We start from the raw sequence: 26,106 nt of genomic DNA, 5'->3' as shown, positions 1-26,106 counted from the left end.
TTTAGGCTGATACCGTATCGGTATAGTATCGATTTTGCAGGTTATCGATACTTGTTCCGATACCGTGCACTAAAACCATGGAACAGATCAATTCTCTTCAAAAATAATAAAAAGTAAATTAAATAAAAACAAGAAGAGGGAGAAGAAGTGGGGTGCTTTGAAGAGAGTCATCGCACGGTATTGGAAAGGGTATCAGTAACCTACAAAACTGATACAATACCGATACAGTATTGGCTTGGATCGGCTGTATCGGGCAAAATTACCCCTCAATCTCCTTAAAAAATGAGTTTTATGACCATTTTACCCCTTGTCCATATCATGCTACCGATACGATATCGGGGACTAGCAAAACAAGTACGTATCGATCGATACAGGTGATACGATACCGATACTTAGAACCATGATCTGTTCGAACTTTGAAGAAGAACGATGAGGATGAAATGTTGAATAAAAAATTAATTAAATAGAAAAATTAAAGAAAAAAACAAAACAAAAAAAACCGAACGAAATAAAAAATGAGAGAGAGAAGAAGTGGGTGGGTGCTTTTATTTTTTACTATTTTAATGACAAAAAAAGTAAAAAATAGAAGATGAATGAGAGGTTAAATAGATTAACAGGTTAGTAGGTGAAAAAGAAGGACAATCTGGGTATTTAAAAACATGAGGGTAGAAGGAGATGTAAATGTAGCAGGGTAGTATTAGAAAAGAAGTTTAAAATAGGATAGTTTTAATAAATATAGGCTAAGTGTAGGATAGTGAAAGTAATTGCCCCTTCTTGAAACCCTGGGATCACATTGGTCGGTGAACCTTCTTCCCTCTTTAAAGAAAAAGAAAAAGAAAAGGTCAATTTTCGATGATGGTGACGGTGATAAATGCGCGTTCCCCTAATTACGTTGCCCTGTGCCCCTGCCCCTTATCTCCCTAAAACATGGAATTATAAGATAATAAATGAAATAGACCGATGGGCTTTGGCTGTTATTGCGCTCATACACGTTAACCACAACTTACTCCGTTACGCGTAACCCGAATTCAGTCTATGATCTTCCTCACTTCCACTGACCCTTTCCCAATTCCCAGAGACCAACAGAGCGTGCTCGACAGAGATGGCATTGCATCAGGGTAGGTTGTGCAGCCCAAGGGTGCTGAAGGGTACAATAACAGTGATGGCATTATGCTTGGCTGGTTACATACTGGGGCCTCCACTTTACTGGCATTTGAGCGAGGGTTTGGCCGCTGTTAGTCGCGCTTCCGCTTGCCCTCCCTGCGTTTGCGATTGCGCTTCTCAATCCCTTCTCTCCATTCCCGAAGGTAAACTTTATACTTCATAATAATCAGAGATCTACCCCATTCGTTATGCATTTATTGTTCTTTTTATTTCCCTTTGAATGCTCCAAATTAGGTTTGATCCTTCGTTAATTGCTTCAAATCGATATCAATTGCAATTCTTCTGTAAACCTATTTGAAGGTTTCGTGATTTAACATATATTGATCCCTTAACCAACGTTCACGCGTTCACGAAGAATGGTGGAAATTTGGGTCCCGTACTGAATACTCTGGTCAGATCTGTCCAAATCTAAATCTAGCCCTCTAGGCAAATAGAACATGATGTCAACTAACGAGTCTCATATAATTACATGACCATCGTTACTCCGCAACCACGGTCTTGAGTGAAGATTTTCTCTTGTAAACACGGAATTAGAGGAGGGGAAACCCTCTACGATTACAATTGGTTGTACCCTGTCACCAACTATTGGTTTTTCGTGTGTGTATGTGTAAGGGGGGGGGGTGGTGATTCAGTTTGGTTCAATTCGATTCATTCCCTTGGCATACCATTCCACCAAGAGCTGAGGGCTATTAAGGGTTTTACTTGCCCATGAAAGTTAATATCATGTCCGTAAAACAACACAATTACTGTTTAATGTGGGTTCCATTCACTTGCTTAATTGATTATGATGCTCTAGAACCAAGCCAGTTTAACAGTTGAAGACTGCCCTCCTGGTTTTTTTGGATGCGGGATTTTGCACTGTTTTTAATAGATTCTTAGCTGGCACTTCTCTATGTGTGTCTATCTCAGCCTGACAAGATCAGGGGTGCAGCTACGTTAAGAGGATTGGATATTGGTGAGATGAAATAACAGGAACAGAAGAGTGGTTAGAATTGTATCTCAGAATTTTTAGATTATTTATTTGTGCTGAACCTGCATTTAAAGGATTGCTTAAGTTTCCCGACTATAATATAAGAATAGTCTCTCCATTAAAAGTAACTGTTATCTGCTTATGTGACATTGCATATGAAGTTTCTAATGGTGGAAGGCTAATTTGAATTTAGTTTCAAACACACCTACTATGGAAAATCCTATATATTAAGACATTCTTCCAGGTTTTATTAGATATGAGGCAAAGCTAGCTATAACATCTTTCAGAAAAGAAAAATTGTTGGGATAGGATTGTTGAAGGTTTAAGAAGATATTTTCAAGGGCCAGCCTCTGGATTGAAATGGCAAGTGAGGACCAGGTTAGATTTTGAGAAAAGGGGCTGGTACCACTATCTTTTCTGGATCCTTAGATTATAGTTTTGTATTGGTACCATGGAGGAAAACTGCTTGGAGAAAGATGGATGAAAAGCTTGGAATGTCAGTTTTCAATTCATCTTGCTATTTCCCTTCCCCAAATTTCTTGAGATGACATTTGACATGGCAGTAAGTTTTGTTGTTTTCAATTGTCTCCCAAAGATAAGGAGTGATCGTGATGCAGATTTATCACCAAATTGGGCTTTTTTTATTAGGAATAAGTCTAGGGTTGGGTTACATACATGTTGGGCCTTTGATCCCATGGGTTTTTAATGTAATAGGTCACTTTTATGGACCTAAAATATGGGTATGTAGGTTGCATACGGGATTAGCCCAATACTTAGTTTATTTTTATGTTTTTTTAATGGAACTGGTTCAAATTGGTTGCATCCAATTGGTTCAATTTAAGTAATCATGTGACCTGGTTAAGTGGTCATGTGACAACTTAAGTGGTCATGTGATGTAAGTTGGGCTGGATTAGGACTCTATAAGTCCAGCCATGTTTTGAGTCCATTTCTTTTAGTATTTTAGTTTCCTAGTTAGTTTAAGTTGCCTAATAGGTTTAGGATTGGGTTAGACCATTCATTTTTAGTGTCTAAGTCTATTTTTGAGTGTTCTATATAAGTTTGTAAGGGAGGCCAACATTGGATACGAATTTGATTAATAAAAATTAGCTTTATGCTTGCTGCCTTTGTTGCTGCCTTTGCTCCATCGTGAGTGTGCCTTGTGAGTAATATCAAGGTTGAAGGGATTGGTGGATCTCCAATCGACTCCTTGCATTGTGAAGATCGGGAGGGCTGCTACTTATCTCCTTGCATTGTGAAGATCGGGAGACCCCATTGTTCATCTTCAAAGTTGCTGCCATTGAAGACTTGTAACAAGTAAGAAATTCTGCAACTATTCTTCTTCCTTCTAGAAGGTCACATACAAGGTGATTTTCGTGAGAATTCTACCCAGCCAAATCTAACCATTAGAATCTTCTAAAAATTTGATCAAGTCTTCTTCAAACCCTAAGAGAGACTCGATTCAAATTTCAGCCCCAAACTTCCACTCTAACCCCTTCATCTCCTTGCTCCATTAAAACCCAAACCCAAAACCCTAAAATTCAATTCTGCCCAAAATTACAGAATTTCAAAACTCATCCAAATCCTAACCTTTTTATACCATATTGACCCCCTAGACCTGCCCATTAATACCCTATAAACCCTTTCCCAATATCCAACCCAAACCCTAGGAATTGACCTAAATCCTAGTGCTGTCCATTCGAACCAGCAACCCCTTTTGTTATTTGATCCTGTTGTTGGGCTCCTAGTAGGTCTCCTACCTATCTAGGACTACATTAGATCGTGTTTTCAGCTCTGTTGTAGATGGAAATTATGGGGTCTGGTGTTACTAGGCATTGTAGTACACACCTTCGTTACTTGCCTGGGAAGAAAAAATGATGGTTCAGCAGGACCTTCTATAATTTCCATTTTAAACCATATCCTAGATAGCCGCTGCAAACAAGACCTTAGCAAGTCATATTTGTTTTATTATGGTTATTTACCTTTGCCTGTTCTGCCTGGGCTTTTCAACATGGCCAGGTTTTGTCCTAATTACAATGTTCTTTCCATGGTGGGAGCTTCATATTTTATAGATTTTTTCCCCCAATCAATGAAATGTACTTGTTTTAGTGTCTAACAAACAATGTCCACAAGAGGGCAGGGGAAGCCCCTTCTACAGCACAAAGTAAAAGAATATTGCAAAAGAGCTGTACTGTGTAGAAGAACATTCAACTCATCCTACAAAAAATCCCTTAAAGTGGCCTCCAATTATCTGTAAGGAAACTATCCATTTCCATTCATTTGAAAAAAAGAAAATTGCTCGTTTTCCCAAACTCCTTACACACTACTAACTGACCCATCAAGTTCCCAATGCTTGCAGATATTCTGAGAAGAGGTTGTGATGCATCATAATGAATATTCCTGTTACATTCTTTCCAAAAAGCCAGCTCACAGGCAGGGGTGAGGGAGGGAGGACTTCCTGAGGGATATTGAGGAAGACAAACAGACTCAAATAGAGCCCATATATAGAAAAAACATGTGTTTGCGATTTGCCTATCGTTTCCTTCAGCTGATCTGCAGTAGGCAATCAACCAAGAATGAGCATCTAAGCAAAGGGCTATACCCTCAGTTGAAATGACCTTCTCCATCATTGCTGACAAATCACAAATGTGAACTTATTCAACTGTTCTTGGTTGTTCTCTAGTTTAATTTGTGATAAAGGCATACAGATGGAAAGTCTATTAATTAGGGATTAGAGAGGAGGAAAACCCCCGGAATAGTGGCCTAGAGTAATGACCAAAACCTTGTATGATCCTCAAAATGTTTGCTGCAATTTTTTTTTTGAAGAAAGGTAATTGATCTTCTCTTTTTATCTCCCTTTTTTTTTATTGTGTATGATGCCATAATTCAACTGAGTTAGCTTTATTATCGTTTTGTTTCTTTTTCCCTTTTTTTTTATAGTGATCTTTGCTGGTCAAAATTAAGTTTGATTTGGTTCTTTTTACTTTTCGTGCAGGATTAAGAAACACCTCCTTTGCAGGTTAGTTTTCCTTTGCTTAAAACTCTATATAGAGAAGTTTTTAAGCTTCATCTATTTTTAGTTTGAAACCAGATTTGCTCTAAGGGCACATTTTGGGGAGCTTCTCCAGCTTGTGCTTATGGGATTCTCCAGAGTCCAGCTTCTGAAGCTTCCCCAATTAAAAATGTGTCCACTAGAGTTATTCCATTTGGAATCTTTTAACTCATAGTCTGGAGAATCTATGGAAGCTGGGGCTAGAAACAGGGAGAGGTTCACTACTAGCTTTTCTGCTTCTTGTGCATAATCTGGGCATGAGAAGCCCTCCCAAGTATGCCCTACATGCTCAAGTGCTCAACTTTGATTTTAATTATTGGTCTCATAAGAAAACCAAACCTACATTTGCAAACACGGTTGGAATGTTATCACTAAAACTGGTTTTTAATTTGATCTTTCACAATTTTACATCTATATAGGAACCAGTTTGCTGCTAAATTTATTTGTTTGAGATATCCGAGTGTCTTATACTGTTAAGTTTTCTTATTCTGGATATCTAAGAACTAATGCATGTAATTTGGAAACAAATCCATTAATGTTAACTTACTCATTCCCTTTTAAGTTTTCTTTTATTTCCATTTTTGTGCGGTGTCATCATGTCGTAATTTGTCCTTCCAAGGGCACCTTCAACAATTGTTGATTCCTCTTGATTACATTTTCGTGTGTTCTTTAAAATGGAGGGGGGAGGGGAATCCTAAAATGGACCTGCAAAATGTATATTAAATGTGTCATACAGGCAAGCTGCAGGGTACAGAAGTATAGTGGGGAACCAAAGAAGTATGTTCCTAAAGCATATATTCAGATAAAGCAAGAGATAGCATTTCCTTTTTGGTTAAACATCTAAGAATATGTGTGCATTCTGCTGTGTGGTGACTAAAATATTATATTCTTAAAGCATTTCGTCATTGATAAAATGAGAGAAGCCATTCTTTATAAGGCATAACTTTACCTGGACAAATATGTTTCTAAAACATGTTGTAATTATTACTTTCCCAAGACACAGGCTGAAACATGGGGAAAGAGAAGTAAATTGTTGATGATCTGTGTCATTGGTGGAGATAAGTGGGATGTGAATTACTTTTCAAAATTTGGTATTGGTATCGCAAGACACTGTAGGAATATGGAGATGATGTTTTGCCATCTAATTTTGGATGGGTGTGATGCAGGAAAATTATAAAATGGGCTTATTTTAGTGGAAATAAGCCTTAGATTGGGTTCTATATATGTTGAGCCTTTGGTCCAATGGTTTTTCATTGTAATAAACCACTTTAATGTGCCTAAAGTAAGAGTAGGGGACTGGTAGGATTCTAGCCCTACGAATCAGGTGGATTCCTGATTAGTATCTTCCTCTCTTTTTTCCTCCCTATCTATTCTGGTCAGAACTTCTTAACTCCATTGCATGCCATATTTTCAGTTTCAGGTTTCTTCTTAGATAGAATCATGATTACTAAATTGATAATTGGTTTCTTCTTAGATAGAATCATGTTTCTGAGATTTCTATTTCTATTTCAAAGCTCATAACCTTCCATCAATTTCTCGTTTCCTAGTTCAAGCCAAAGTCTGTTTATTCTCAAGTCTGATTTGCTTTGCTGATCAGAGTCCAGTTTACTACTGAATCATCAATTTGAATCCCTAATCGATTTCTGGTTTTAAGCTGTTAAATATTGCCATCGATTATGCAAGTTTGAGCACCCCTACCAGCAGTATGATTCCTCCATATTTTGAAATTTGGCCGTCAGAATCACATCATACATTGGAGTCTTGTTTTACTTGTTAATCTGCACTGTCGACTTAAGTTTCTGGTCAATCAGAATAGTTTTACTTAAGCTATTCAATTTCCTCTTAATCTGGTTTTTGTTCCTTTTTCCTGCGATCCTATCGCCAATTAATCTCCTGCTGGAATTCTCCTGGTCATGATTACTTCTGCATCAGGATGGACCTAGTGTCCATAGACTGGTTGGAAGAGAAGGTGGTCTTTTCAAGCAATGTTGAGGTAGAGGAACAAGAGGGTGGCTACAAAAGCACAATTTGGGGGTTTTCTTCTCGTGGTCAGTTGAGGATGGTGGGCTGTCCTGGTGTTGGTGAAGTTTGTCATATAGCTTGGGGTGTATTTGGAGAGGGGGTAGGATTGTTTGGTTTTTGGTGATGGCTGCTTCAGTCATTTGTGGTCCAGCTTGAGGGTTGTCTGGTTGTTCTTTCACCTTCTGTTTTTACTTCTGCTGTGCATATTGCTGTTGTGGGTTTCATCTTGAGCTTTTGAGGGTGTTCTTTGCTTTCCTTTCTCTTAAATCTTCTTTTGGGGAAAAATAACGAAATTTATTGAAGATAATAAGAACAAGCTACATAGAAATACAACACCACAAGCATCCTTCCTCAAAAGGACCAGCCTCTCAACCTCATCTTAATACAAATATAGACTGCAGCTTAGTAAATTTTGTTATTTTATCATCCAAATTCTTCTCCAATTGCATGAAACCCATGTTCCTAAGAAAAACAGGTTCATCAACCCAAGTCACTTGTTGTACCCGTACTCCCTCTCTTCATTGCTCACTGGGATATGCGTTATATATTTGTAGCCAGCACTAAGAGGGCAGACCTTGGCACAACGGTAAGGTTGCTCCATTGCGACCTAGTAGTCGTGGGTTTGAGTCGGGATACAACCTCTCCGCAAAATGAGGGTAAGGCTGCATACATTATGACCCTCCCCAGACCCTGCAGTGGCATTAGCCTCATGCACTGGTTACGCCCTTTTTTCATTTGTAGCCAGCACTAGAGAAGAAACCCAATCTTCTTCCCCTACTGTTTTTTTAGGCTTCATGCCTGAATCTTCCTTAGCTATTTTACATTGTAAAAACATCTTACACCTATAACAGCAAGCACCATAACCATACGAATCTGTACACAGAGAGAGGGAGACAGAAGCAATTGGAGCAGTCATTAGAAGCCATATGGGCACATTTTAGACCGCCATTGCACACAACCTCGGCTCATGCTGGGCTCACTGTTCCGTACCAAGCACTTCATTATGTCAACAACACCTTTATATTTATAAATATGAAATACTTTATACTTGTATAGTATCACTGTATGGGGAATAGTTCTGTTGCTATATCGGTGCTGTTTTAAATGTTGGAAGGGAGTTTATCTCCCTGCTCATTCGCTTGCCAGGCATTCCCTTTCTTCCCCCTCCCCCTTTTTCTTGGTCCAGTGCCCCTGACTGACTCGCCCCCTCCCCCTCCCCCAAGGTTTTTTTAATTTTTTTTTTTGGTCTCTACCTAAGTTTTTTTAATATAGGAAGGCCCAAGGCTTCCACTGAAGCCAACCTGGCCTAATCAAGGTCCTCTGCCAACCTGAGCAGAAGGTTGGATATTGAGTTCTTTTTATTTTTTATTTTTAAAGTGGATGAATTAAGCTCATTCCGTGTGCAATTTGCATTATGCTGGTTTGTGTCACTGCAGATTGTGGGAAGCATGACCCAGAGGTGAGTGAAGACATGGAGAATAACTTCACGGAGTTGTTGTCAGAGGAATTGAAGCTACGGGAAGCTGAAGCCTTGGAGAATCATCAGCGTGCTGACATGGCATTGCTTGAGGCAAAGAAGATGGCATCTCAGTATCAAAAGGAGGCAGACAAGTGCAATTCAGGGATGGAGACTTGTGAGGAAGCAAGAGAAAAGGCTGAAGCTGCATTATTGGCACAGAGGAAACTGACTGCAACGTGGGAGATGAGGGCTCGACAGAGAGGGTGGAAAGAAGGCTCTACCAAGTCTCATGCTCACTCTCAAGGTGTTCAGGCTGTGTAGAAAGGCTCCTTAAGGAAATGTATTGGTACACGAACAATTTTTATCTGCACTGCACAGTAATTGGTAGTTACGACGAAGTTCCTAGTATGGTTTGCACCTCGAAGAGGGGCATCTTGGGAAAGGGGTTTTCGGGTTTAAGGAAGGGGATTGGGGGGGACTTGGAATAGAAGAGATGGCAGAGCTACCATGTCCAAATTGTATCTATCTCAATCTGTTTGGTCGTGTCTAGATTCATGAATCAGATCCCTTGGCTCGGGGGATCAGATGCATTTGTTATAGTTACTTGATATTGAAACATCCTTTGGTTCATTGGCTTTTTTAAGCAATTCATGCGTGTAAGAGTTGAACTTTCCTCCATTCTTTTTTTCCCATATCTCTCTGGCTCAAAGTTACCACTGAAAATTTCGAAATAATTAAATTTAATTTGATTTGAGTGAACCCAAATGAATTTTACGATTTAGGTCTTACAGACTCTTCGATAGAAAACGTTTGCAAGAGGTTTTAACTTTTAATGAAATACCACCATCTTATCAGAGCTGAGATCTCCAAAAACAGCTGATGGAATTCTCAAATGGCCACGTTGCTTCCTAATTTGGGGTTGGGGATCAACTAGGGTGCATTCGGTTCGAGGAATCTTAATCGGAATTGGATTGATCGAACCGGCCAACTTGGAATGAAATCAGTTAAGACCGTTCTCACACTCTTGCATTTTTTTTGTTTTTTGAAATCACCACGTTCTATGTTTTAATCTCCATTTTTTTGCGATAATTTCCTTGTTGTAGTCAGTTAAATAGCAAAAGAGAAATGAAAGCTATCAATTTTAGTGAAAACCCCAAGTTCATTGAATAAAAAACTTGAAAAAAAATAACAGATTTTGGAAAAATTTTGCTTCTTCTTCCCAATTCAAATTTCTAGGGTTCATGCTGATTTTGGCCAATTCCAATCCACTAGTTGTCAATTCCGATTATTTGGACGATGCCCATCTTTTCCCTTCCTACATCCGTTTTGGTTAATGAAACTAAAAATAGCGTAAAGGTCGAAGAAGAGCATTACAACTCCACATCTCTATCATCAACGAATCTTGTGGCATCAATTCTGTGGTCATAATGCTCTTGATATATATATTGTGATTCTAGGGTTTTGGGTATACACATTCTATGGTTGTAGATGAATTTTGGTTACATTGCCTTTGTTAGATTTGTGTGTCCATCAAACTCAATTTAAATAGTTAAAATATTGATTAATTTGCATGATATTTTGGACGTACGTTTGTTCTTGAGTTTATACCTTAAAATTGTTCAAAATTTGGCATTCTGCCATATGATTGTCACACTTTGTATTCTCAAGAATAGTGATTTTGGACACAGATGCGAGTATACATATCTATGTATATCAAATTGGAACACTTGAGAATTTTCAATGGACTATTGTCAGTGGTTTAGAACAAATTCTCAATAATAGTTTGTTACTGGTCTCCTAACCTAAGTGGTCACAATAGTTGTTGCACTGAGTTCAAACTAGTTTGTGATTGGTCCCTTGACTTGAGTGTCCATTTTCGCTGCAATTGAATATTATAAGTTAAATATCTATTGGTGGCGTGAACGATAATATGGCTTATTTCCACTCCATGATTGTTGGAGGCTTGTAACTCAACAATGTGACTTTCACGTTTAGATTAATAAGATTACTTTATACATTTTTACCCCATAAAAGATTACTTTCTACTGAGAAAAATAATATTATAGGTTTTGATGGACTAAAATGTTGGAAACATAATCTATTTCGAGAATGAAATTAGATTGCATGACCACATACGCTAGTGTGACAAACTATATGGTCTTATTTTTCCAACTGCTCTAGGTACCCAATTAATTCAATCCTTAATTGATTATTTTTTTATAGCTAACTAAATTAAATGAATAATTACAAGTTAATATTGGAAATTTAAGGTTGTGTTTGGTATGCATTTTGAGAATACATTGTGGAGCGACAAAAATATACCAAACAACATTTTTGTTGGAATGGGCTTTTGGCATGTTCCACAATGAGCCTGTTCTTGACTTCATTCTAGGAAAATTCAGAATGAGATCGTGCATCAAAAATTATTTTTGTTGCTCTAGAATGCATTTTAGTCGCATAATATATTCTAAGAATGCATACTAAACATAGCCTTGGTATTACAAAGATGCAATGAATGGAAGGGTTAATGCAACTGAGTAAGCTACACAGTATGTGTGTTGGCCAAGTGTTGTGAAGCTAGAAAATCTATTTGGAACTTAGATTGTCTTGTTAAACGAAGATCATTAATTTTCGGTCTTTCCATATTGTGTTTTATATGGAAATAACAATTTCATATTGAAAGTGAGTAGTCTAATGTGAAGGTTTATAATGACTTAATCCATACTAATAATTAAGGAGAAGATGTCTAAGTCATCATTAGCTTTAAAAAATGAGTTCTACCTAAATAGTACGGATTTTAATCCTCTTCAATTCCCTAAAGTTTAGGGTGGAGATGTCGATATCTGGTAACTCGAACATCCAACGGTCTGAACTCATTGATTTCGATTTTTTTATTTTTATTTTTTCTTTTCGAGCTTGACACTATTAAATGTCCAAGTTGTCAGATGTCGACATCTCCACCTCGAACTACCGCATTGTACACTTCAGGGAATTGAAGAGGATTATTTACCACATAGTATCAGAGCCTGAGTGTGGCAACTCTGATTAAAAAAACTCATCAAGAAGATCTTTGTAACACTATTATATTCATTTATAGTAGTAAACACTAAACACTAATCTGAATTTATTTACATAAAAAGATAAATGAAATATGAAATCCATTAATTACCGGCCAAGAAGTCGAAGTGCTTGGACAAGGTAATCCTCAAACCTGGAGAGATTAATCTTCAGATCTTGCCCATCAACGTAGACAGGCCTACTAACATTGTAACCCTGACTGTGTACGGATTCAGGATCGATGATGACCGGATGATCTGGACCGTACAAATCAAAGAGCGTGCTCTCCTCAGGATTGATCTGATACTCCAAGTAGTGCACCCCCATCTCTCCCAATGGATTCCCGTAGTAGTTAGTAGAAGCCCATTGCAGACCCAGGGGAACCACCTGCACCAGCACTGCACCTTCCGGCAAGAACACCCCGTTGGTAAGACCCGCTCCATGAGCACCCACCAGAACACTACACCCATTAAGTACACCAGAGAACTCATCTAGATTCGTCGTCAGCTCCGGCGATGCCACGACAACTCGAAACCCTAACACCGTCGCCACCCTCACCATTTCACCTTCGTTCAAAAACCTCCGAGATTGCCGTCGTGAGAGAAGAACAAGAACGGGTTTGCCGGAGGAATTCCCAGAAGTATTAACCAGTTGGGCCACGTTCTTGAATTTCAGATCGAATGCTTGTCGGAGGAATTGCCGGAAGTCTGGGATGGAGCAATTTACCGGTAAGTCACTTTTCCGACAAACGAGATTTTCGTTGTGGAAATGTAAACCAATTACAGCTCCAGGGAAACAATGGACCCTTTTGTCTTGAGAAGTATTGATGATTTCGAAATCGGAGAGATGGAAAAGAATCTTGGCGTATTTGTGAAACCATAAGGGATTGAAATCGGTGATTACGAAGCGGATTTGGGAATTGAAGTGGTGGGTGGTGAGGAAGAGTGGGATTACGATCTCGTTCAATTCGTGGAAGGCATTACCTGTGAGACCCAAAGAGAAGACCACAGCAGGAACATTGTGGGAGACATTGCAGTGAGATGGAGAAATTAGCTTTTGAATCTTGATTTGGTTGACGTATTTGCGAGCATGATCATCGTTCTTCTTCACATAAGGTCTCACCATGACTGGTTCCATCTCCTGCAACTCCGGTTGTTGGAGTTTCTTAGTCTGATTAATGGAAGATGATGCTGATGAGAGGTAGACGGTTAAGGCAACTCCTTCTGGTTTCATCAACACGTTTTGGTTTGCAACACAAACGTCGGTAAGGGAATCAGACTTACAGGCAAAGCCGGTGTTCTCTAACTCTGTTCGATCTTTTCCTGTTTGGAATTTGTTTTGCTCTTTAGTTTCAGTTTCAAAAACATAATAATTCAAATAATTTTCAGAGCATCAATGTAAGGAAAAATGGAGAAATGTGATTAGTCCAAAATTTTATGACACTATTTATATTTTTATTTTGTCAAAACCATGGTTATTAAAATTGAAATAGTCTGAATTGGTCCCCAAAACGCTAAAATCGGCCCTCAGATCTGAAAACTCATTGACACAATAACCCAAACCCTAAAATTTATGCTGCCAAATTGTGATCGATCATTGTTGATTTCGATCTAGATTGACTGATTCGATCGATCCAATTCCACTTTGGAGCAAACAATCGTTAGCTCGATTGGTTGGAGGCATTGCAAGTTGAATGCATCCCCCCCCCCCCAGGAGGTCAAGGGATCGACTCTCCTGGATTGCATATTATGCCCAAAAAAAGCACCCCTCTCCCTCCCCCCCTAGTTATAGATTGTGTGGACTTGTCTTAGCCTTCTACCTTAGCTTGTAGTTGGCCTTTTTTTTTTTTTTTGATAAACGCTTTTAGTTGGCCTATGGACCCTTGAAAAGGATAGATCAAAAATAAATAAATAAATTTCCACTTTGGAGACTAGGGGTTAAAAAATTAAAACTCTCAGTATTTAAGGTTTAATGATTCCGAATTGGGCAGGATGGACTTCCATTGCTTCGGATTTAAATTAGATCAAAATTAGTCGGAATTGAGCAAGAGTAGAACCCTAGAAATTAGAATTAAGAAGAAGAATTTTTCATATATCTTTGAATTTTTGTAAAACTTGCTACATAATATAAAGAAGATTGGATTTCTAGTCATATATCTTTGAATGTAAAACTTACTAAAGAAGGATGACGAAAAAAGGAGAGAGAGTAAAAAATGAAGATTGCATTTCTAGTCATAAGAGAGGTTTATGGGTCTAGCACAGTCGGACCAGCTAACCTCAATTGCACCAATTTGGATCCGAATTCACATCTTCAAAAGGGACAAAAATTTTCTACAAATCAGGCAGTAGGAATTTTCCTGTTGGCGCCAAAATAGAATACAACTCCAAATAAAATGAGTATTTTGGAAATTACGAAAACCTAAAAGGGTAATTGCAAACTCATAGGGTAAGGGGATTATTCCATCTCAACTCATGCGATTATGGGCAGTAGTCCCTAGTTTGCTGGCAAAAAAATTTCCTGAAACAGAAGAGCATCAATATTTATGAGATTTTTTATTTCTCAAGGGCAATACTTTGGTGTGGTTCTAAGTCTAGGCACAAGAGTCACACGATTTGGTAGCGTTCTTTTTTTCATAATATATATACAAATTGAAATCGAATGAAAACCATACAATTTTCGTACCCTCAAATTTTAAATTAAACCAATTCATTTAGGTTTTTTTATTTGATTTTTATATTCAATTTCTTTGTTTTTTTGTTGAACATTTCTATATTTAGTTTCATTCAGTTCATACATGGTCTCCATAATTTGATTTAAATGGACATAACATGCTGAACCAAATAAAGTTAAAATAAAATTACAATTTAAGATATGATCCCACAATATCAAATCCAATAAATTTTAGATCTTTGTTGCACAAGTCAACAAAGACCCATAGTATTAAAGAAAAAAAAAACCCATAACAAGTGATTTCAGACAAACCTTAACAAAGGCACAATCAAATGAAGATGGAACCAAATTTGTTTCGATACTTTTTCAAAACGCGGTTTTCGATTTCGATGAACAAGCAAATACAGATTTGTGAGACCCACCGTCCTATTGCATTTCAGTAATTTTTTATTTCTTGATTCTCGATGTTAGGACTTTGAAGGGCTCAAATTTCTTTAAATTTTCTATATATCCGCTGCGAGCATAATCGATCGTGCAGCCCCCGAAGTAGCTTCGCATGCAATTTTCCTTTCCAAATCCTAATCTTTCCCCTAGATTTGTTTCCACATGTACCTAGTTTCCGCAATTTAAGATTTTAATAAATAAAAACATGTTTGGATTTATTTAAAAAAATAAAAGGGAGTGGAGGGCGGGGGAGTCCATGTCACCCCACGTTATAACATCTGTTGCCATTGTCGTTGTTTATCATAATGCATAGTAATTAATCGGTGCTGTGTTTGGGCGTGTACCTGCGCCCAAACACAGTCCAGCACAAAAAGACCGTCGCTGCCGAGGTACACGTTTAGGCACAACACCAATTAACGTCTTAATACTTGTTGTAACATCTAATTTTGATCTTTTCTTTTCATTTTCCTATTTTTATTCATCAATGAACTAAAAAACTTACTTTTTTGTTTCATAGAATCGATCTCTAATTATGTTAAACAGAGCATTGGTTAATGGATGATGAAATAGACTGAGAAAAGAGTTCAAAAGCAAAGGTATAAGAAATTAAAACCTCGTAATAGTCTTCCTAGCAGAGATGTTAATGAATCGTCCTCTTCAGGGGCGCCATTGTTGATGCTTGCACCAGCTCCACCATCACTATTTGATACTTGTTTCCCTTCAAATTCAAAGAAACACATCAAAGTAAGTATCAGTCATTCGTTAGTTATTGGATGAATTGGTTCAAAAACTGCAATTCACAAAAAGGGTCCAAGAAAAGGAGAGGATCGATGATGAGGTGAATTACAGAAATTGAGTGGAGAGTTGTAAGGGGAGAAGACCATGGCATATATAAGAGGAAGAAGCATTAGACAAATTGAAGTTGCAGCAGTCACCACCACCCTTCTTGATTCTACGACCTTCGTCCCCATTCTGATCCGTTTAAAGATTTGACCTTTGGAGCGGATCTCTTTACTTCGAACTTGAAATTGTGAAAACAATAACAGACCAAGAGAAGATGAAGAAGAAGGGGAAGAATAACAAGAGGCGAGAGACATCATCATCGATGTCTTTGACAATGACAATCTATCTCTCCCTCGAATACTAACAACTCTCTCTCTCTGGTAGTTGCAGAGTCTCCTTTCTCTGGCTTTTCTGTTCAGAAAACACAAGTTCTCTGTTTTTTGTTTTTTTTGTTTTTTTTTAAAATTAATTTGAACAGGAAGTTCGAAAGAGAAAGGTCAAATGTGAGCTGTGAGCCCGAGGTCGATGAAGCATCTCGATAGGTTGAATGGTTACGTTGTTATTGTATGGGCACGACGGCCCAGGAAGCTGGTATACCACAGTAGTCTCCAACCACTGTTAATTTTTTAAAGATGTATCAGTCAACTTGATCATTTTAAAAATACTTGTTTGTTCAAAAGAATCGAATCAGTTCTTGATTATTCAGCCATGCAAGCTCTTATGAATTCTATACCTAAAATGCCAAAAAACAATAGTTTTTTTTTTTTTTTTTTTTTTTTTTTTTTTTTTGGGGGGGGGGGTGGGGGGTTGGGGGGTTAGGGAGAGTTTTTGTGTGGTGGATCATGGGAAAATTATCTGTCCCTTTATTTCCTTCATTTCCTCTAATAGGAGGGAGTGGATCCCACCCGGGCATTTTGTTTGGGCATGCGCCAATGAAAGTGTACATAGAAGCATTAACAAAGGCGAGATTTTTCAACTTTCATGAAGGGTGGGGCGGTCATTTTACGAGGGTTTATGTCTGGATGCAGGAGCCACACTCTTGGACAATCTCCCTTTTTTTCTTAATTATGGGAAAAAGAATTCTGCTCGAGAGCGTGACCTACACTAGTGCTCTCATGCATCAATTTCTCTCCTCCCTCTATGTAAAGATTCCGGCCCCTACCCTTTGTTTGAGGCAAGAGAGAGATAAGACATAAGGAGAGCTGGTGTAGATTGCGCAATGAACAAAGAGCCACTCCCTTTATTTATTTATGAGAAAAAGATTCTATGAGACATTGGGTTAGGGTACTCTAGCATCTTTATGTCTATCTCTCTTCTCCTCACATGAAATGACCTATTGCCCTCGATACCGTTTTATCACATCTCATTGATGTGTTCTCCTATGTCGTTTCCTCAAAGAACCTACTCTCTTTATTTATTAGAGGGAAAGGGTTCCCTCTAACTCCCATGTACTAATTCGGGCATTTCGGAGGAATGGGATACGAATCATAAAATATGAGAGAGAGAGAGAGAGAGAGAGAGAGTCACCGTTTGTGTCTTGGTGTTCGTTGGAATCCGCACACGAACGTCATGCATATAGATAATTTCCGTTCACTGTGGATGAAAGAGGTTTTCCTTCACCGTCTATATATATACACATCTTGTCATGGGATGGGTACCAAAAAATAGGGAAAAGGTATTTCTGACCTTCATCTAGTAGAGGGAGTAATAATGACCCTGAGATTTTCGATGAACCCTTCACCATGAGTATTTCACCACGAGTATGGAAAAATTGTCCTTTTTTATATAAGAGAATGTTCTCTGTGCCGGGGGTGTAAGCTGCACCCAGACACATGGGGTGGGCGCAATGACCACCCTGCCCCCCTGAGTGGCAGGCCAATGTGTCTAGGCGCAGCCTACGCTACGGCATAGAGAACATGAGTCCTTTTTATATATACACAAATCAAAATAATGGAGGGAGTATTGTATACATGCTTAAACTCTGAAAGTTTTAAATTTAATTGAATTGACTCGCGAGTCATCAAATGTGACTAGTATAATTTTTTACGTGAGTCCGGTTTTTGGGATTTTTTTTTTTGGTTGAAGTTTTCTCTTAGAATGGAGTTTATGTTTTACTTCACTCATGGTGAAGAGATTCTCTCCCACCCCTTTATATGAGGTCAAAATTTCATTTCCTCAGTCCAATAAGAGGGTTAGATGCCAAGACTGCAGAGATTCTCTATTCACCATGGGTGAAGAGAAACTTAGTCCTTTACATATATACCAAATCATCCCAGTTCAATAAGATTAAAAATATATATAAATTAAGAAAAAAACAACCCTAAAAAGATAATGTGATCCTACCACCCAAACACAGAGGAACACAAACTGATCACCCTACCACCCATGAAAGGCAAAAATTTTACCCCTATTGATGGTTCTATATACACTCGTAACACTCCTATTAACCCCCATGCTAACACAAGGATCACGCTGCCTTTCAAGAAACCCTCTCCTAAAAAGAAAATGGAGAGATTCTCTCATTCTACAAGGAAAAGAAATTATTATTATGAGAATATTTTAGACACTTCGACCCATAAAGGGGAGATTATATTCTATTTTCGTGGTGTATTAATGCTCCCAAATCATTATGCTCGATTTTTGCTCCACTGAACAGAAAATTTTTCTCTAAATAAAAAAATAAATAGACGTCCATGTACCAAACCAATCCTCCTCTCCATCGAGTTAGTTCGATGGAATCTTTATCCCCCCAATTCACTGCCTCTTTCAATTCTTCATATGGGGGTAAAAATGATCACCTTACCTTCTGCCCAAAAATACTGCCCAAGATGGGATCCACTCCCCCCTATTTAAAGGAATTAGAGGAATTGAAGATGATAATTATTCTTTTTCTTTTTTGGTAGAAGAGATGATAATTATTCAACTCTCAATGATAATGAGTCTCCGTCTTCTCCCTCCCCTAAAATTATGAAAAGAATAAAAAATAACGATAACAACAAATAAGAATAACGACAAAAAAAATTTACAGACCTTTAAAAAATAACAACCATGGAAGATGTTCTTAAAAAGTTAAAAAATAAAAACTTAAAATAATCAACACTTCACTTCCATGATTCCATCCAACAAGAAGACAAAAGACAAACACAAAAACAAAACCAAACATTTCGAAGCTTAAGAAGTGAACGAAATGAGTAAGAAAGTACAAAACGGGCCAGGGAAATTAGAAAAGATACCAACTGACTGGTTTTCAACTTTTTATCCAAATTTTATTGTAAGGGTGTCAATCAGTTTGGTTTTGATTATTCAGTTCGGCTTTAATTCAGTTCAAGATGTAGACTATAGACAACACGATTAGTTTAATTTTGTCACGTGGGGTTCCATGTAGCCAATCTGCACCTTTGATTGAATATCTCACCATCTTGATTAGTCCCATCAAATTTTGCGGTCCAACTCAACCATAATAAGATATCCCTATGTATTTTGAGCTATTAAATAGTTATGCTCTTTTTCAATCTTATTTTGATTAATGGTCGGAGTTTTCCTTAACCCCAAGTGAAAGAAGAATTGCTTCACCATAGACATCTAAACCCTCTGATTGAACTAAAGAGGGGTATGTGTGATCATGAACAATGTTAGAACAAACTCCAACCAAAACACGAAAAGAAACAAAAATAGATCGAACAAGATGACACAAAGATTTAACATGGTTCACGCACCAGTATGGTGTGCTACATCCACGGGCAAAGACGAAGCTGTTTCACTGTGTGAATCGGAGACAGTTACAATGGAGAACTCTCAAGAACACCCAAAACGGCGCTGCTACTCTCTCCCTAAAACCCTAAAACGAAAACCCCCAAATCTTGCTTTTTACAACAAAACGGGTAAAGAACATAAATACTCCTCCATCGGGTCTGGGTCGGGTCGAACCACAACTCACCTCTAAAGCTCCTCTTGTTCCGATAAAAGCACGCAGGAAATCCAGAATCTCCCCTTTCTGCGTTTTTTTTTTTTTTCTAATTTTCCTCTATTTGGGTTTGAGTGCTGCTCGGGTTAGCATAACCCGGTTGCCAAATCGGGTTGTGGTTCATGAAATGGGGCAAACAAATCTCCACCACAGGATCTCTTTATGCCATGTGTCACGTAGGGAAGGTGGCATTGCCAGGAATTGCCAGATTAAAGAATTGGAGAGGATCTTTATCCGGTACAGTCCCCCATAGAGAAATTTTCTCCAACAAAAAAAAAAAGACCAATCTCTGTAGAGGAGACCAATGAGAGCATAGAAGCATCGGGGGGGCAAGATGGTCATTTTACCTCCCAATGTGTCTGGACGTGGGCTATACACTCCTCAACAAAAAACTTTCTCCAGAAGAAAAAAATGATACTCTTTTCAAATGCAATCCAATGACACCGATGAAAGTAAATATAAAGATCCCCTCCTTGCTCAAGTCCTTTTCCTTTTCCGTAATTTTACTAGCTGGCTCATGTCCATCATTATTCGTTACTGCAAGTAGGGGTACAAGTTTGGCGTTGTCGGCCCGAACCCGCCCTAGCCCGCCCTGAGCCCGAACAGGGCTTGGACTGAGATATCTTGGCCCTAAGGGCGGGTCAGGACTAGAAATTTCTAACCCTGAGTCAGGGTCAGGTCGGGTCAAGGTTGAGGCCTTAGGCTGAGCTTGGCCCGACCCGGCCCGGCCCAGTCCGACCCTGTTTTAAGTTATACTATAAAATATATATTGATATAGTATATATATTATAAACTTTAAATGTCACCCACATTTTGTTATATAATATATTATATATGAAGATAATAAGTGATATAAACATTTTATTATAGTGTTATTTTAAGTAAAATTGATAATTTTCTCCCCGGCCCAGTCCAACCCATGCATCTCCCTTCCCCCTCTCCATGATCAAGGCCAATCAAGGTCAGCCCGGCCCAACCCTGAGGGCGAGTCAGGGTTGGATTTTTCAGGCCCTGAGTCAGGGTCGGGTCGGGCCCAACTAAGGAGACTCAGGATTGAATTAGGATTTTATAAAGCCCGGCCCAACCCGACCTTGTTGCACCCTAACTGCAAGGTTGTCCATTCAATTTTTGTGATTTTCCTACTATCTTTACTTTCTTACTTGTTTCCTTTGTTTTGGATAAGTGATGGGGCCACTTGGTCCCACCTGACTGGGACTTTTGTTGTCCATACTCGAGACACTGGATAGAAACTTGTCACAACATTGTCACATTCAAAATTTGATGGGGGTGGTACGATGTTGTATTCTCCACAAATGTTATGAAAAGTATTTTATCGGAAGAATGATTTGATTCATTTGATGGAGTTGAATAAAAATTATGTATAAACTTAAAAGGAGTCTAAAAGAAATGATGAAGAAAGCTGTGCATATCGTAGACCTTTAATCATGTATACCTTTGAATATTGTTGTTGGTTTTTACAATGTTAAGTAAGAAACCTTACTAATGAGAGAGCGAGAGACAAATTCGTTCAGTAAGAGCCCTCAGTGTGAACCCTGAGAACCCTGAGACTCATTAGTCATTATTTTAAAAAATCATGGAAAAATTCTTCAATCCAAGAGATATTTTTCTCTTAATATAATTTATAGATTTTTTCTTCCAAAAAAATCATGGAAATAAATTTCAGTTATCATTTATTCAAATCCAAAATGGAATTTTAAGTAAAATAACCATGTTTTCTAAAGGTGTTTGTTTCACGTTATACTTTATAAATTTTTTTACCTTTTTTTTTTTTTGAAAAATAATACATAATTATATTAAGGTGAAAAGAATCAAGAAAATCCTTAACTGAAATATAATAACAAATTTGGAAAACAATTTCTAAGTCAAAATTCAAGATTATTTTTCTCAAAATAATGAAGAAATCTTTATTATTGGTACCCTTAAGTCTTAACATTCATGGTGGGCCCCACCCAATCACATGATTGGATTTTTTCTTTTATTCATTCTTGGAAAATTTTCTTATTTTATTTGTCATATAGAAAAAAAAAATATGGTAAATGATAGAAAAAATAAAATAAATTTATAAAATAATTATTATTTTAAAAATGAATTATTATGAAAAATCCCGCACCTTTCATTTATGCTGAATGTTGGGCAAAAAAATCTATTTAGGAGAAAAGTTTTATGTCAAGAAGTGTATTGCCCATGCCCAGAGAGAGTTGGGGGCAATGATATGATACTACTCATGCGCTCTCATTGGCCACCATGCACACACAAGGCCCACGCTTCTCCATATATTTAACAACTATTGGTCGGAAGGATAGGACACAATATTGTGGTCATTATTCAAAGAAGTAGAATCGACAACCGAATTGGCCTCCACCGATTCTGATCGATGCCGATTTTAAAAGAATCAAATAGAACCTTGAAAAAATCCCTCCCCCTTTTTTTTCTTCTAAACACAAATCAACAAGAATTAGAAATCAAATCCAACCAGTTCCAATCTCATTCAATCAATATCGGATTCCTAGAACCGTATTGTGTTGTCGAAAGTGCAAAATCCAATGACTATTTTGTGGTTCTAGGAGATCAAAATCAAACCGACTCGATTTGATTTTATTTGGCTCCTATTCGATTTTATTTGATTTACATACATTGTGGGTAATGCAGTTTAAGTGGAAATAACTTACTAAAACAAATAAAGATGGAAAAGACCTACAACCTCGCAAAGATAGCTAGGAACCCGCAATTTTAAATCAATTATCTTTCAACTCCTTTTTCAAAACTCACCCAAAAAAAAACATAATACGTAATTTCATACAATTTAATAAAGACACATGATTATAGGGTTTAGTATAATTTGGATTCAATTCACACCGATAATTCTACCCAAAAATAAATAAATTCACACCCACAATTTTTAATCTAAATTAAAAGGAAATGAAATTTCACTTTTTAAATCAAAATGGAACCAAAAAATGGTTCAATTTTAAACGACCCATTTTGATTTTCCATTTTTTATTCCGGCCCTAAATTGACACCCTTGCCCATAAAGAGTAAGTAAAATAAGTAAATAGAAGTTCTTTTTCCTCAATTACAAACTTTGAAATCTCAACCGTTCATTTTGCTTTTTCAACGGCTGTGAGACTCAAGGAGGAGACACTAAAGGAATCGTACCTTCGAAACAAGTCTGCGACGAAGAGAGACGCGGTGAGTACGACAATATCCTTTGCCGCACATTGTTTGTTAGATGCGCTGGGCGAACCGGTTTGTGGTCCGTTGGACCAGTAAAGATATTTCAGCAACTCTCTCCCTTTCTCTCCGGTGAACCTATCAGCGACAAATTTCTCCGGTTCAGAGAAAATCTTCTCATCTCTCATCGCTAAGAGTTGGTAACCGCAGAGAAGCTCTCCCTTCTTGATCTCATACGATGAGTCGTGTGAACTCAGCACGAAATCCTTCCGAGCTCGTGCGTATTGGAACGGAACCGGTGGACTGTACCGGAGTGACTCGTACACGAACGATTGAACGAGTTCCATCTCCTTAATCGATTCAAAACTCAGTTTCTGGGTTGACCCAAGTTTCTCCCTCACTTCTTCCCTTAGCTTCTTCTGCAACCCGGTCTCGTCACTTCCAAGAGTGCTTATCAATCCAGGGAGGAAAACGGAGAAGCCACCAAACGCGTTGAATCCGAGGACGAAGAGCAAGTTATGGATCGTTTCGTCTTCAGTGAGTCCGAACTCGGTCTCTCCTCTCTGTATAACCTCCATCCCTTCCTTCTTCAGGAAATCGTAGAGTTTCTGATATCCAGAACTCACAAGTATGGATGGGTAAGAGAAAGAGTGGAGGAAGATCTCCTCAAAAGGCTGTAAAATTCCAATTTTCTGAGTTGGAATGATCTGAAGCGCAAGCCATTTATCCAAATATGCGAACCCGTAATCTGCGATCTCCGATGAACTCGTCGCGTCTGCTCCGGCGAGGGTCTTGGTGAAGAACCGGAAGATGCACTTCTGTAACGGTACAATCAAGCTTGAGCTCCCATTCTTGGCCAAGCCCGTTTCGACCGTGCCCCACATGATGTCCAGATTAGAAAGGAACTCAGAAACCCACACGCTGGAGCTCCTCTTGAGGATGTCTAACGAGAAGTTCTTCAGCTGATCATAACAAAGATTTCGCCTTTCTTAATTTGCATAGTAGTAATTATACTAACTACATAGCTAACGATCCTCTCTGTTTTATCGAATTTAACTAAGAATGGCTATTGAAGGGAATTAATTCTTCAAGAATCACATCTGTACATAAATACCTGAGTGTGTTTGGGCTCAGAAGTGTCGAGATAGACGCCGACGCGAATGTTTCCGGTGAAACTGAGGCTGGGCATGAAATCACCGATGAGGATATCCTTCTTCTCGACGGCTTCCATGTCGAAGAGGTTAGAGAAAGACTTGCAGTCGAGGACGGCGACGACTTTAGGATTGACGCTGGTGAAGAAGGGGAAAGTGGGTGGGATGTTGGTGCGAAAGACGGTGCTTTTGTACTTGTCCAACCGCTTCCGGAAGAATGTCTCCGGCCCTTGGAACCAGAAGTAATCCAGCCGATCCAAGAATGGCCCAACCAAGGGCAGCCCATAACTGCCTGGGATAGCTCTGACCGGCAATGCAGATGGCGTCGGAGAAGCTACAATTGGTGGCGTTACGGATGAAGAAGACATCCTTGGTAATGAAGTCATCATCTGTGTCACCATAGCCGCCATGAAAGAAGCTTCTTAGTTCTGAAAATTTTCTTTTCTCCCTTTGCCTCTGTGAGTTACTTAGCTTAGTGCATGTATGTAAACATCCAAACCCAGGTTTTAAGCGATCATTTACAACTCTTCTGACCTTACTCTCGTGGATTTGCTACTCCATTTTCCCAATTTGCCTCTGTTCTTATCTTCTCCTGACGAAAGGTCAGTTCTTAGGGAAAAGCAAATTCGAGTATGCGACAAGAAGTACAGAAACGGGTCGGGCATTATTGGTGGACCAACCCCACGATAATTGAATGGAAAAAGGGCGGGTCATTTTAGAGATTTCGCTTCTCAACTCTACAGTGTATATAGCTCTCTCAATGCATGACACGTGCTAAATAACTGTCTCGGACTGGCAAGTCTTCATCTAACACGTGGTTCACATTGAAAGAAGACATGAAATAAATAAAAAATAAAAAAAAGAATTAAAAGAAATAAAAAGGATATGAGGATGGAAAAGATAAAAAGGGCCGGTAGAAAAACTTATTAGATACCGCTGACACTGGTATGTAATCAGTTATACCTTGAACCAATGACTCCTGTTCTATGAAAGCAATACTCTAATCATTGAGTTAAGTGGTTATTTATCATCACAAAGAGAAACAAATGGGACTATCACATCGATGGATTATAGATCCAATATGGTACGTTCACGAGTTTCTCAGGACTCAAGCCGGCCAGTCCGGTTCAATTTCAGTCAGATTGAATCAGTTTTAGTCTATTATTAGGCCAACTTAAAACCAATTGTTCAGAAAATTTTGTATCCAATTTGGTTATATCGATTTTTGTTATCGATAATAGGCTACTATCAAATTCAGTTTGGTTTGGTTTCAAGTTTACATGTATACATTAAGAAATTACCGCTCAACCTTCAGTGAAATAAAAATTTTCATTCAAATAGATCCCTCATCGACGCTCGATTTCAATTGAAGCCTGACAATATTCTTAATACAGTAACTATATTTACATGCTTGCTATGATTGGATGGAGTAGAAGCACGGTTTATTAGATTTGTTCGATTTCAATTTCGATAGGTCTGGTTTGGCTCAAGTTGAGCTGAACTGGTCATTTTTACTTAATCCGACTGACTCGGTCTAAACTTAGATACCCTTACATGCTAAGTGGAGCTGTGAGTGGCTTAGGTCGCTTCTCCTCTCCTCAGACACCTCTCATGGTCTTTATCCTATTTACCATAAAAAAAAGGAAAGAAAATCTTGACCTTTATCCTGTTCCAAAGATTAGCTGTACGTATTCAACCGGTGGGCCCCAAATGTCGTTTGGATCTTAGAGTGGAATATTCGAAGGAAAAATCTATGACTATAGCAAGGGCATGGGAAATAAATTTTAAGAACCTGGGCAACTGGCACTAATAGGCAGGATTAAAATCCTCTATAGTGCAGCATCTTGCGGTACACCATAGTGCAAGCTTGAGAGCTCAACAATACGAGATCAGTGCAAGACATTTTTTTTTCTTTCTTCTTGAGTTTGGCACCGTTGGATGTCGCATCTTCGAAATGTCGAGCTCTTAGATCCGCACTGCAGTGCATCGCAAGATTAGGACACTGTAGAGGAATTTTTTCCTATTAACCATTTCACTCATAAGATCACTGCAGAAATGAACAGGGAGTTTTGTTTGCCCATTTCAGATGATGAAGATATGCAGCTTCTAGTATGAAGCCTCGAAATTTTTTTGGACTTGATGAAATGTCTCCAATATCTTTTTTCAATATTAGTGGGATAT

The 26,106-nt window shown here is 38.4% G+C and overlaps 3 protein-coding genes across 4 annotated transcripts; 1 reads left to right on the top strand and 2 right to left on the bottom strand.

The window, feature by feature from the left end:
* Positions 1 to 1,093: 1,093 nt before the first annotated feature.
* LOC122639883 lies at positions 1,094 to 9,311 on the top strand. The gene is made up of 3 exons (XM_043832903.1): positions 1,094 to 1,307; positions 5,127 to 5,150; positions 8,642 to 9,311. Exons 1-3 carry the CDS (start codon positions 1,103 to 1,105, stop codon positions 8,983 to 8,985), a joined length of 573 nt encoding a protein of 190 aa, XP_043688838.1. The 5' UTR covers positions 1,094 to 1,102; the 3' UTR covers positions 8,986 to 9,311.
* LOC122639880 (fatty acid hydroperoxide lyase, chloroplastic) lies at positions 3,091 to 24,386 on the bottom strand. Of its 2 annotated transcripts, none has more exons than XM_043832898.1 (5): positions 23,889 to 24,386; positions 22,697 to 23,736; positions 18,856 to 18,859; positions 9,021 to 9,029; positions 3,091 to 3,102 (listed from the first exon to the last, which is right to left on the bottom strand). In XM_043832898.1, the coding sequence occupies exons 1-2, from the start codon at positions 24,333 to 24,335 to the stop codon at positions 22,702 to 22,704; spliced, it is 1,482 nt and encodes a 493-aa protein (XP_043688833.1). In that variant the 5' UTR covers positions 24,336 to 24,386; the 3' UTR covers positions 3,091 to 3,102; positions 9,021 to 9,029; positions 18,856 to 18,859; positions 22,697 to 22,701. The 2 variants fall into 2 exon arrangements, with proteins under 2 accessions (XP_043688833.1, XP_043688834.1); XM_043832899.1 differs by lacking the exon at positions 18,856 to 18,859 and adding an exon at positions 13,342 to 13,345.
* Positions 11,830 to 15,842, bottom strand: LOC122640259 (alpha-1,3-arabinosyltransferase XAT2-like). The gene is made up of 3 exons (XM_043833410.1): positions 15,683 to 15,842; positions 15,449 to 15,553; positions 11,830 to 13,043 (listed from the first exon to the last, which is right to left on the bottom strand). The coding sequence occupies exons 1-3, from the start codon at positions 15,804 to 15,806 to the stop codon at positions 11,830 to 11,832; spliced, it is 1,443 nt and encodes a 480-aa protein (XP_043689345.1). The 5' UTR covers positions 15,807 to 15,842.
* Positions 24,387 to 26,106: the final 1,720 nt, after the last annotated feature.

The sequence above is a fragment of the Telopea speciosissima genome, chromosome 9 (assembly GCF_018873765.1).
Source record: "Telopea speciosissima isolate NSW1024214 ecotype Mountain lineage chromosome 9, Tspe_v1, whole genome shotgun sequence".
NCBI classification, from domain to species: Eukaryota; Viridiplantae; Streptophyta; class Magnoliopsida; order Proteales; family Proteaceae; genus Telopea; species Telopea speciosissima.
Note: the sequence above shows the minus strand (reverse complement) of the source record. Positions and strands in the feature narration are given on the sequence as shown.